Source organism: Arachis stenosperma, chromosome 5 (assembly GCF_014773155.1).
Source record: "Arachis stenosperma cultivar V10309 chromosome 5, arast.V10309.gnm1.PFL2, whole genome shotgun sequence".
Lineage (NCBI taxonomy): Eukaryota > Viridiplantae > Streptophyta > Magnoliopsida > Fabales > Fabaceae > Arachis > Arachis stenosperma.
The window spans coordinates 119128703-119142048 of NC_080381.1; the positions used below are offsets into that span (position 1 = coordinate 119128703).

General features: G+C 45.7%; 1 protein-coding gene across 1 annotated transcript; it reads right to left on the reverse strand.

The window, feature by feature from the left end:
• Positions 1-12336: 12336 nt before the first annotated feature.
• Positions 12337-13098, reverse strand: LOC130981234 (uncharacterized). Its single transcript, XM_057904840.1, has one exon. The coding sequence runs from the start codon at positions 13096-13098 to the stop codon at positions 12337-12339; it is 762 nt and encodes a 253-aa protein (XP_057760823.1).
• Between the last annotated feature and the right edge of the window lie 248 nt (positions 13099-13346).

The following is a 13346-nucleotide window of genomic DNA, read 5'->3' on the forward strand; positions in this document are numbered from 1 at the left end:
GTTCGAAATTACATCCATCCTCATATTCGTATAAGTATTGATGATGCTTCCGTTCGAAACCACCTTAATCTTCTGGTTTAGGGGAGTGTCAGGGCGGCGGCGGTGTGCACTAAACTTCTGGATATCTTTGAGAAGACTCCCGTCAGCTCTTTGGGTTCATCCCTGAGGGTTGAGGAGCTAGAGGAGGGGATTATTTTATATCAAGAAGCTGAGAAGAGGTTGAAGGAGGAGGTCACCGAGTTGAAAGAGGAGATGGATAGTCTTCGGGAGGAGGAGAAGAAATTGATGGGCCGGTGTTCCATGGCAGAGAGTCTGAGGGAGAAGGCAGAGCAGAGCTATTCGAGCTTGTTCCAGGACCTTGTAGAGGTGAAAAAGAATTTGGTGAGAGCTCGGGATGCCTATGTGGAGCTAGAGGACTCTATCGCTGAAGGAGCCGAGGAGGCGTGGAGGATCTTTAAGGAACAGGTCGGGGTCATTGCTCTCGACCTGGATCTTTCTCCTTTGGATCCTGATAAGGTTGTTGTTGATGGAGCTATTGTTTCTCCTCCCCGACCTGTGTCCGAGTCCGATCTGAAGACTCGGGGTCAGAGGATTATAGAATCCCCTCCCCGACCAGGAGATGTCCCGAGTTCCTCGAAGGCTTCCGAGAAGGGTTCCGATCTTCCTGCCCCGTCCTCCGCTGGTGCTGTTCTGATGGCGCCCCGATTACTCCTCCTGGCTCTGGCGATGATCTTCCTCTTGATGGTGGTGACCTTCCTTCTTCCAATTAATTTATGATGGCTATATGGGGCCCGGCCTGTGGGTCCCCCATTTTTTTAAACAATTTTTATGTTTATTGTGTTGGTTATTTTCTAACACTTCTTGACCCTTTATGGCCGTAAACAAAATAAAAAATACCCTTTTTTGGATAAGGGTTCTAGGTTATATTTATGTTGACCTGCATGCTTTCTCTTTAGGTTTTGAAAGAACCTTGTTTCGATCTTTTTCTTTTCATTGAAAAAAAAAACCCTTCGTTTTTTGGAAAAACTTTTACCTTGGCCGGCTGTCCTTCGTCTAAGTTATCCTGAACTTTTCTTAAGACTTGGGGACAGTTTTTGCCTTTGGTTTTTCGATGGATTTTCTTATCTCTTTTTGATATTCCTCGTACTCAATTTTTTATTGAGTTTTTCGTAACTTAGGTTATTTTTGCGACGCATTTTATTTCTTCTCGGGTTCTCCAACTCATAAGTCAGCTGGCCTCCGAGTTATTACATGATCTGCTTTTATAACCTCTTTACACCAACTTGTACCTCATCGTTTTATCCTGACGACCATCTAGGTCGGTTCATGGGATTTTCACGTTTTGTCGAGCTTAAGTCGGCGCGTTTCGTGGAGAGAGTGAGAATATTAAAAGGAATTTGCAAAGAGATATGGAAAAAGATCTTTATTTATTTGTGAAGGTACTTTTTTTGCTACTAAGGGTTTTGACAATTTTGTTGTCCCTTAGTCCCCACTTTGATGCCTTGTTAAAAACCCCCCTTCAGGAAAACCCTTTCTTTGGGAAAAAACCATGAAGTTGGGAAAAGAGTATATCAGGGAGTGGAGCTCGTTTTTAACTATAGTACCTTCTCATGTTACAAGCATGCCACGACCTAGGTAGCTCGGTGCCGTTTAAGTCGGTCACTTTATAGTAGCCTTTTCCTGAGACCTCTTTAATTTTGTATGGTCCTTTCCAATTGGCGGCAAGCTTTCCTTCCCCAGGCTTGTTGACTCCTATGTTGTTTCTGATCAAAACCAAATCGTCTGGGGCGAAGCTTCTTCGAATGACCTTTTTGTTATATCTGTTTGTCATCCTTTGTTTCAATGCTGCTTCTCTAATTTGGGCTTGTTCTCGGACTTCGGGGAGTAGCTCAAGTTTTTCTTTGTGCCCCTGTATATTTTCAACCTCGTCGTAGAAGCTCACCCTTGGACTTTGCTCGTTGATTTTGACTGGTATCATGGCTTCTATGCCATAAGCAAGTCGGAAGGGTGTTTTCCCTGTGGCAGACTGAGGTGTGGTCCGATAGGCCCAAAGTACTAGTGGAAGCTCCTCGGCCCAGGCTCCCTTTGTGTCCTGCAACCTTTTCTTCAACCCTGCCAGTATGACCTTGTTTGCTGTCTCGGCTTGTCCATTTGCTTGTGGATGTTCCACCGATGTAAACTGATATTTGATCTTCATGCTGGATACCAGGTTTTTGAAGGTTGAGTCGGTGAACTGAGTGCCATTATCGGTAGTGATGGAGTGAGGTACTCCATATCTGGTGATAATATTTTTGTAGAGGAACTTTCGACTTCTCTGAGCGGTGATGGTGGCCAATGGTTCTGCTTCTATCCACTTTGTGAAATAATCCACTCCCACTATTAGGTATTTTACTTGCCCCGGGGCTTGGGGGAATGGTCCTAGCAAGTCCAACCCCCATTTTGCGAAAGGCCATGGGGAAGTTATACTAATGAGCTCCTCAGGGGGAGCTACATGGAAGTTTGCATGCATTTGGCACGGTTGACACTTCTTCACAAATTCTGTGGAATCTTTTTGTAAGGTCGGCTAGTAGAACCCAGCTCGGATTACTTTTCTGGCTAACGACCTAGCCCTAAGATGGTTCCCACAGATTCCATTGTGAACCTCTTCTAATACCTCGGTTGTCCTTGAGGTCAGGACGCACTTTAGTAGTGGTGTTGATATTCCCCTTTTATAGAGGATATTTTTCACCAGGGTGTAGTTTTGTGCTTCCCTCCGGATCCTTTTGGCCTCTTTTTCCTCTTTGGGGAGGATGTCAAATTTAAGGTATTCGACTAAGGGCTTCATCCACCCGAGGTCTAACCCGGTGATTTCAAGGATATCTTGAACGGCCGCTGTTTTGACCACCGAGGGTTCTGGGAGAGTTTCTTGGATTAGGCTTCTGTTGTTCCCTCTTGGTTTGGTGCTTGCAAGCTTGGAGAGGGTGTCTACCCTGCTATTGAGGTCCCGAGTTATATGCTTGACCTCGGTCTCTTCAAAGCGCCTAAGATGCTCCAAGGTTTTGTCTAAGTACCTTTTCATATTGGGATCTTTGGCCTGATACTCTCCGTTTATTTGGGAAGTCACCACCTGAGAGTCGCTAAATATTATTACTTTGGTTGCACACACTTCTTCTGCTAGTTTTAACCCTGCAATCAAGACTTCATATTCTGCCTGATTGTTGGAAGCTAAGAACTCGAATTTGAGGGAAACTTCTATTTGCGTTCCCCCGTCGCTGACCAGTATTATGCCTGCACCGCTTCCAACTTTGTTGTAAGATCCATCTACATATAACTCCCACGTAGTGGATTTTTCCTCTTGATTTCCTGCGTATTCTGCTATGAAGTCGGTGAGACATTGGGCTTTTATTACTGTTCATATCCTGGGTCAAGCTGTCCGACCCGGGATATTTAGTGACAAGCCGACCGACCTCTTCATGTCAGACTATCCGACCTCTTCTCAAAGAGCTCGGCCAACTCGTCAAAGGAGCCCAAACCAGGCCCAAAACGAAGGAACACAGCCCAATCTAAAGGCAGCCAAAGCCCAGAAAGATAAAGGCGGTTCCCCTAAAGATAAGATTACCTCACTCAAAGATAAAGATAAGATAAGATAACTAACTTATCTTATCCACAGAAGGTCACTCCTCACCATTATAAATACACTGGAGCACCCAGGTATAACTCATACTCTGATTCTACTCAATACCTGCTTAATACCCTTGCTAACTTAAGCATCGGAGTCCCTTGCAGGTACCCCCCACCCTCCGGGGACAAAGGATCAGCACCATCACCAAGTCCAACAAGTCGGACACGGCGGCTCCAGCCACCATCATCGAGTCGGACACAACAGCTCCAACCAGCACAGAAGATCTCATCCGAGATCGATCTACAGTTTCAGGTAACCCCCGGAACATTAGCGCCGTTGCCAGGGAATTTGGAAGTTATCCCACCACCATGGCGGACAACCATGACAACGACCACGATTCAGATCTAGAGGATAGAACGCCGCACAAAAACGCGGACACTACACCAAAGGATACTCCTCAACTTAACAACGAAAAGGATTCTCCAAATGCGGGAGCCATGGAGGCGCTTCAAGACCGTTTAAAACAACTGGAAGAAGAAGCCCTACATCAACGAGAGGCTGAGAAAGACCTACAAAAGAAGATAAAGCGACGCCGGGAATTGGAGGACAAACTCCTAAAACTCGAAGCCGATCTCAAGGCCAAAGCTAATCGATCCTCTCATGAGGATAGCTCCTGCAAGGACCAAGATCCATTCACCAAAGAGATCATAAAAGCTAAAGGTCCCAAAGGACTTCAAAGCTCTAGATATCACCCCGTACGACAGCACATCAGATCCAAGCCATCATCTTAGCAATTTCAGAAGCAGGATATATTTCACGGAGGCCTCAGATGCAATCCGTTATTCTCCATCCAGAAGGACAAAGCCAAACACGCACCGAGCCTATTAGGGATCAAGCAAGGAGATCGAGAGAGCCTTTACAACAACATGGAAAGATTCAACAAAATATGTATGGGCATACAAAGTCTGCCAACAGAAGCAGCTATCAGAGGCCTCATCAATGGTCTACGAGAAGGACCTTTTAGCCACTCAATATCCAGGAAGCACCCAAACATCTCTAAACAAGGTACAAGAACGAGCAGAGAAGTACAACGACATGGAGGAAAACTCTCGACTAGGAGAGATCTCAAAAACTGAACATTCCTACTCCTCTCGGGATAAGGATAAAGAGTCCAAGAAAAAAGAAGATCAACATGGAGAGAAGCCTAGAAAATACCACAATTACACCCCCCTTCGGGTGTCTGTTGTGGATGTCTACCGAGAAATATGCAACACTGAGAAGATCCCATCAACTCGCCCAATCAAAAACAAAAGAGGTCGGACGCGTTGAAGGTCCACCTCACACCAAAGAGGTCGGACGAGTTGAGGGTCCACCTCACACCAAAGAATTCGGACGCGTTGAAGGTCCACCTCACACCAAAGAGGTCGGACAGAGATGAAGGTCCACCTCACATCAAAGAGGTCAGACAAAGTTGAAGGTCCACCTCACACCAAAGAGGTCAGACAAAGTTGAAGGTCCACCTCACACCAAAGAGGTCGGACAAGTTGAAGGTCCACCTCACACCAAAGGACTTGGACGAGTTGAAGGTCCACCTCACACCAAAGAGGTCGGACAAAGTTGAAGGTCCATCTCACACCAAAGTGGTCGGACAAGTTGAAGGTCAACCTCACACCAAAGAGGTCGGACAAGTCGAACGTCTCACACCAAAGAGGTCGAACGAGTTGAACGTCCACCTCACACCCCTGAGAGACATGTTCATGGAGGATTCGCAGGAGGAAGGATCTCTAAATCATCTCGCAAAGGACACCTCAAAGAGGTATATTAAGGAAGGGAGAGAGGTTTGAATAGGACTACGGAGTGCAAACAAGCCTTCCGAGAATTTGAAAATTCTTGGGGCAACCACCCATTCTTACCCAACCAAGGGAAAGTGAAAACCTCATAGTGGGAAGTTTGGCAATAGCCTCATCACTAGTTAAAGAAGACAAAAGTGGGCAACAACCCGTCTACTTCATCATCAAGGCTCTACAAGGGGCCGAACTAAACTATCAAGAGATAGAGCAGTTCGCCTACGCCCTCATACTCACCTCTCGATGACTCCACCCATACTTTCAAGCTCACACTATCAGAGTTCGGACTAACCAGCCCATAGAAGGCATCCTACAGAAAACAGACTTAGCAGGAAGAATTCTACAGTGGGCAGTCAAGTTATCCGAAATCGATCTTCGACATAAAGCTCAGACAGCCATCAAATCACAGTATCTGGCCGACTTTATTACAGAGTACACTAACACCCCAGAAAATCCTACAAAATGAAAACTCTACATGGACGACTCTTCAAACAAAATCGGGAGTGGTGCAGGCGTAATTATAGAAAGCAATCAGGGAAGCCAAATCAAGCTAAATAACCAAGCTGAATGTGAGGCACTACTGGCTGGGTTAAGGCTAGCTAAGAAGGTAAGAGCTTACCGTGTCCAGTTATTCACAAGTAGTCACCTCACAAATAGAAGGGAGCAACCAAGCTGAGGATCCCACCATGAAAAAATAGCTCGGACAATTCGGGGGACCCTGGACAAAACCAGAGAACAGCTCGGACAATTCGGGGGACCCTGGACAAAAACAAAAAACAGCTCGGACATTTTGGGGAATATGAAGTCCGACACGTACCTCGGGAGCAGAATGCCCAAGCAGATGCATTTTCAAAACTAGCCAACACCAAACCAGGGGGCAATAACAGAAGCCTCATCAGGCCACATTACAAGACCACTACAAGGAAGGAAAATAAACCCTCTCCTCGGGGTCCGGCGACACCAACTCATTCTACGGAACCTCCTAAGTCGCACACAGTACTCAGGGTCAGCCACAGTAACACGCATTAAAACTATGGAATCCAGTCAATCAGACATGCCGTCCGGGATCTTAGTAGACATCTCAGCAATATTTTTTCAAGAAGACATAGGTCAACCATGGGGTTATTACCAAATAACTCGGACAAATAAGGAAACAACTCGGACAATAACAGCAAAACATCAAGTGTCAGATACAACAGTAAAAGGGAAACTCCAGGACTCACACGAATGTCCAGGGGCACCCTTTGGAGGCAACAAGAGAGCAAAAACCCAAATACAAAGTCAAAGCTTTACATCAAAAGCATGTTAGCTTCTACATTGCCCCACCAGAGGAACTCATCAATGTAACATCACCTTGGCCATTCGCAGAATGGGGACTCGACCTCCTCGGACCCCTTCCCCAAGGATCGGGACAAGTCATGTTCCTCATTGTAGGGGTGGATTACTTCACAAAATGGATTGAGGCAGAGCCCCTAGCTAATGCCACTGCTCAAAGAAGTCGGAAATTCTTGTACAGAAACAATATTACAAGGTGTGGGGTTCCTTACTCCATCACCACAGACAATGACACTCAATTCACAGATGCAGGCTTTAGAAAGTTGGTAGCCGACTTGAAAATAAAGCACCAATTCACATCCGTAGAACACCTACAAGCTAATGGACAAGCAGAAGCTGCCAATAAGGTCATACTAGCCGGGTTAAAATGGAGGCTACAAGACGCAAAGGGAGCTTGGGCTAAAGAGCTCCCATAAGTCCTATGGGTATATCGGACAACTCCACACTTCACCACGGGGGAATCACCCTTCCGATTGACTCGCGAAGTGGAGGCAATGATCCTAGTAGAGATCGAAGAAGGATCTCCCAAAACGATCCTCTACAACAAAAAAGCCAAACTCCCAACTTCAAAGGGAAGAGCTCGACCTACTCCCAGAAGTCCGAAAAAGAGCTCGGATCAGGAAAGAAGCGTTAAAACGTCGCATGGCCTTAAGGTACAATCGAAAGGTAGTACAGAGAAGGTTCGCCAACAATGACCTCATCTTAATCCAAAATGAGGGCAGAACAAGTCGACCGGGAGAGGGAAAGCTAGTAGCTAATTGGAAAGGACCCTGCCAAGTCACGGAAGTACTGGGGAAAAGTCACCACAAAGTGTCCGACCTCGAGGGGCGAGAGCTACCAAGGTCATGTTATGCCTGCAAAAGGTACCAGACCGAGATCTAAAAGATTGCCCGACCTAGAAGGGTAAGCACTAACATGTACACACTCTTATTCATATCTTCATTTTATTGTTTAAAAGTTTGCAGATTCCCTAAAAAGTTTCCTACCAAAGACGTCCGATTACGACAGGTCGACAAGGTGAAAACCAAATTCACCGCCCGATCACGACAAAGGTCGGCAAGGTGAAATCCAAACTCACCGCCCGATCACGACAAAGTCGGCAAAATGAAAACCAAATTCATCGTCCGATTTCAAAGCGACAGGTCGGCAAGGTGAAAACCAACTTCACCGCCCGAGCATGATGAAAACCGAATTCATCGTTTGATTTCGACAAAGGTCGGCAAGGTGAAAACCAAATTCACCGCCCGATCACGACAAAGTCGGTAAGATGAAAGCCAAATTCATCGTCCGATTACAAAGCGACAGGTCGGCAAGGTGAAAACCAACTTCACCGCCCGACTACGATGAAAACCGAATTCATCGTTTGATTTCGACAAAGGTCGACAAAGTGAAAACCAAATTCACTGCTCAATCAAGACGCATTAATCTGAAGTATTCATCGTCCGATTATAAAGCAACAAATCGGCAGAAAGTGAAAAACAATTTCACTGCACGATCACGATAAAGATAACCGTCCGATAAAGGTGAAAACGCGATTCACCCAAAAGACGATCTAAAGATGCCAACCACTTTCTACAAATCGGCAATGATGAACACAGAATAATGTAAGAAGTTATCGAAAGCAATCCAAAAAAGAACCCGACGAGGTCTTACGGATAGCTAAAATAATAACTTAAAGACTGGCCGACGTTCAGAAGTCGGACCAAGTCAACCCAAGTTATAAGTAGACCCTTGAAAGAGGTCTGGCCAACCCTATTAAAGTGGATTACTTTAACTTAGAAAGAGATCGACCTAACGAAGTCGGTTTCCTACAAAACAAAGTTATAAAAGTAATCCCTGAAAGAGACCTGACAAAGGTCCAAGAAAGAGGATTACAAAAATAACTTAGAAAGAGATCGACCTAACGAAGTCGATTTCCTACAAAACAAAGTTATAAAAGTAATCCCTGGAAGAGATCTGACAAAGGTCCAAGAAAGAGGATTACAAAAATAACTTAGAAAGAGGACGACGTAAAGAAGTCGACCTCCTACAAAAAAGTTATAAAAGTAATCCCTGAAAGAGACCTGACAAAGGTCCAAGAAAGAGGATTACAAAAATAACTTAGAAAGAAGACGACGACCTCCTACAAACAAGTTATAAAAGTAATCCCTGAAAGAGATCTGACAAGGTCCAAGAAAGAGGATTACAAAAGTAACTTAGAAGAGGCCGACAAGAAAAAGTCGGACCAAACGAAAGCTACAGCTAGACCGACAATAAGAAGTCGGACCAATGAAAGCAACAGCTTGGACCGACAAGGAGAAGTCAGACCAACGAAAGCTACAGCTTGGACCGACAAGAAGAAGTCGGGCCAACGAAAGCTACAGCTTGGACCGACAAGAAGAAGTCGGACCAACGAAAAACGTGCGCTAAAACGGACATAGCTCCGCCCAAAATGCCACGACTCCACGACAAGGCTATCAAAATTATTCAGAATGACTAAAAAGTGTTCTACGAAAACACTAAAAGGTCGTCGGACAAATTAGCCCCAAGGACCACCTCGACCAAGCAAAAAGTGGACAAAATCAGAAGTGATCAAAAGAGGTCGGACAACAAAGTACCGACACTCTACAAAGACCCACAAAAACGGACAAAGACATCTCGCAAACGGCCAGAGGAAGGCTAGGAATGTTTTGCTAAAAGGTACGAAGTCTTGAAAAAAAACACTACTTAAAAAGCGAAAAGCACAGCCACAAAGACAGAGCTAAAAAGTCATCCAAACAAACTATAAAAAGGTTCCCCATCGGAACACTACCTAAAAAGTTGTTGGATTATGACTAAAAAGCTCGAACAGCGAAGACAAACAAGTCGGAAGAAAGCTGAAAAGTCCCCTCAACAAAGTAAAAGGGGCAATACCAGACCCGCACAAGGAGAAACTACTCAAAGATCGACCAAAGTCAGGATGCTTGAGCACGACTTCCCCGAAGAGATCGAAACTCTGAAAGCACGGTCTCACGGAAAAGTCCGAACTCAAGCAGGGGCAAAGTCATACAGGTCGACGTCAGCTAAAGAAGAGGCGCAAGTACGACTTCAAAAAAGAACAAGCCAAAAGGTTGGGAAACAACTTAAGGCTCAAATGCGCTTAGCCAAAAAGGATACAACTCCACTCAAAGAAGGCACAATCTCAAACAGGGCTATGAACATCATCCAAGACTAAAAAAAGGTTCTATATAAAGAACACTAAAAAGTCATTGGACAAATCACTAAAAGCCCAGATATCAAGCCGCAAGGATAGCTTCGCCAAAGCAGAGGGTTGTCAACACAAACTTAAAAGCAAGGCGTGATCCAGAAGGCAACGGTAGAAAACCCACACTACCATTCAAAAGAGGTTGGACTATGAAGTACCAAACCTCTAGAAAATCTACAAAGATTGCAAAGCAATGAAGTAAACAAGCCAGACAGATGCTTGAGCACGACTTCTAAAAAGATCGAAGCTCTGAAAAGCACGATCTCACGGAAAGATCGAACTCAAGCAGGGGCACTGTTCATATCCTGGGTCAAGCTGTCCGACCCGGGATGTTTAGCGACAAGCCGACCGACCTCTTCAGGTCAGACTATCCGACCTCTTCTCAAAGAGCTCGGCCAACTCGCCAAAGGAGCCCAAACCAGGCCCAAAACGAAGGAACATAGCCCAATCTAAAGGCATCCAAAGCCCAGAAAGATAAAGGCGGTTCCCCTAAAGATAAGATGACCTCACTCAAAGATAAAGATAAGATAAGATAAGATAAGATAACTAACTTATCTTATCCACATAAGGTCACTCCTCACCATTATAAATATACTGGAGCACCAGGTATAACTCATACTCTGATTCTACTCAATACCTACTTAATACCCTTGCTAACTTAAGCATCGGAGTCCCTTGCAGGTACCCCCACCCTCCGGGGATGAAGGATCAGCACCATCACCAAGTCCAACAAGTCGGACACGGCGGCTTTAGCCACCATCAACAAGTCGGACACAACAGCTCCGACCAGCACAGAAGATCTCGTCCGAGATCGACCTACAGTTTCAGGTAACCCCCGGAACAATTACCGTCCGAGTTTTGTATTTCAGGTCGAACTCGGAGAGCTCTATTGCCTATTGAACCATTCTGCCCGCAATGTTCGTTTTCTGAAGGATCTGCTTCATGGGCTGGTTCGTTCGTACCTTTATTGTGTGTGCTTGGAAATAAGGCCGTAGCCGGCGTGAGGCTACTACTAAGGAGTATGCAAACTTTTCAAGTTTTTGATACTTTAGCTCAGGGCCTTGTAAAACTTTACTAGTGAAGTACACAGGATGCTGCCCGACCTCATCTTCTCATATTAGAGCTGATGCCACAGCTTTGTCTGCTACTGATAGATACAGGACGAGTTCTTTCCCGACTCTGGGTCGGGTCAGAATTGGAGGTTGACTCAAAAACCTTTTGAACTCCTGGAATGCTTCTTCGTATTCTGGAGTCTATTCGAACTGGCATCCTTTTCTTAGTAGAGAGAATAGTGGAAGGGATCTTAGTGCTGATCCCGCTAGGAACCTGGAAAGGGCAGCAAGTCGGCCGTTCAATTGTTGAACCTCTCTTAGGCAAGTCGGGCTTTTCATTTCTAGAATAGCTTTGCACTTGTCGGGATTTGCTTCGATCCCCCTTTGTGTTAGCATGAACCCTAGAAATTTTCCTGCCTCCACCGCAAAGGTACATTTTGCAGGATTTAGTCTCATCCCATGTAACCTTATGGTGTTAAAAACTTGCGAGAGATCTGTCAAGAAATCGATTTCCTCCTTGGTTTTTACTAGCATGTCATCCACGTAGACCTCCATTAAATTCCCGAGGTGGGGAGCGAACACCTTATTCATCAACCTTTGGTATATGGCCCCAGCATTTTTCAATCCAAAAGGCATGACCACATAGCAGTAGTTCGCTCGGGGTGTGATGAATGAGGTTTTTTCTTCATCCGGCTTATACATCAGGATTTGATTGTATCCTGAGTAGGCGTCCATAAATGACAAGTATTGATACCCTGAGCTCGTGTCTACTAGAGTATCAATACTAAGAAGTGGATATGGGTCTTTGGGGCATGCCTTGTTCAGGTTAGTGTAATCGACGCACATCCTCCACTTGCTGTTTTGCTTTTTGTCCAGCACTACATTTGCTAGCCATGCCGGATACTTAACTTCTCTGATGAAGTCGGCCTCCAAGAGGGCTTGTACTTGCTCCTCCACCACTTGAGCACGTTCTGGTCCGAGCTTACGCCTGCGCTGCTGTACTGGTCGTGATCCGGGGTGTACTGAACGCTTGTGGGACATGAGTTGATGGCCTATCCCTGGCATGTCAGAAGCTTTCCAGGCGAAGAGGTCGGAATTATCTCACAGGAGCTTTATCAGCCTCTGTCTTAAATCTCCATCTAGACTGGCTCCTATGTTGGTATTTTTCCCTTCCTCTTTTCTGATTTGAACCTCTTCAGTTTTTCCCCCGATTGCGGTCGCAGCTCTTTTTTAGCTTTTACCTCCGAGCTCTATGGTGTGAACTTCCTTGCCCTTTCCTCAGAGGTTCAAGCTTTCATTGTAGCATTTTCTTGCTAATTTCTGGTCTCCCCGTACCGTCGCAATTCTCTTAGGCGTTGGGAATTTCATGCAAAGGTGAGGGGTTGACACCACTGCTCCGAGCCGATTTAGGGTAGTCCTGCCGATCAAGGCATTATATGCCGACCCGACATTGACAACTATAAAGTCGACGCTAAGAGTTTTGGAATTTTCTCCCTTTCCAAAGGTCGTGTGGAGGGGGATGTATCCTAGTGGCTTTATTGGCATGTCTCCTAGTCCATACAGGGTGTTCGGGTAAGCTTTCAACTCCCTTTCATCCAACCCTAGTTTGTTGAATGCAGGCTTGAAGAGGATGTCAGCCGAGCTCCCTTGGTCCACCAAGGTTCTGTGGAGATTGGCATTTACCAGGATCATGGTTATCACCACCGGGTCGTCATGCCCGGGAATGATCCCTTGCCCATCCTCCTTGGTGAATGAGATGGTTGGGAGATCGGGAGTCTCGTTCCTGACTTGGTAGACCCGCTTTAGATGTCTTTTGCGAGATGACTTGGTAAGCCCTCCTCCTCCAAATCCTCCTGCGATCATGTGTACATGTCTTTCTGGGGTCTGTGGTGGTGGGTCTCTTCGATCACTGTCATCTCGCTTTCTCTTTCCATGACTATCCGACCTTTTTGCGAGATATCTATCAAGCCGACCTTCTCTGAACAGCTTTTCTATTACGTTTTTGAGGTCGTAACAGTCATTTGTAGGATGGCCATACATCTTGTGGTATTCGCAGTAGTCGCTACCACTCCCCCTCCCTTTTTGTTCTTGATGGGCCTAGGGGGTGGAAGCCTTTCAGTGTGGCAAATTTCCCTATACACATCGATTAGGAAAACTTTTAGAGGAGTATAAGAGTGATAACTCATCGGCTTTTCTACGCCGATCTCCTCTTTTTTCTTGGATTCTCTCTCCTTTTCTTTCGATAGGTGAGAGGTCCCGGGCCGCCAATTCGGCTCTCGTAGTCTAGC

What these genes read in the sequence shown, in the direction of transcription:
- LOC130981234 (XM_057904840.1), bottom strand. Translation starts at nt 13,098, where the DNA reads ATGTATGGCCATCCTACAAATGACTGTTACGACCTCAAAAACGTAATA.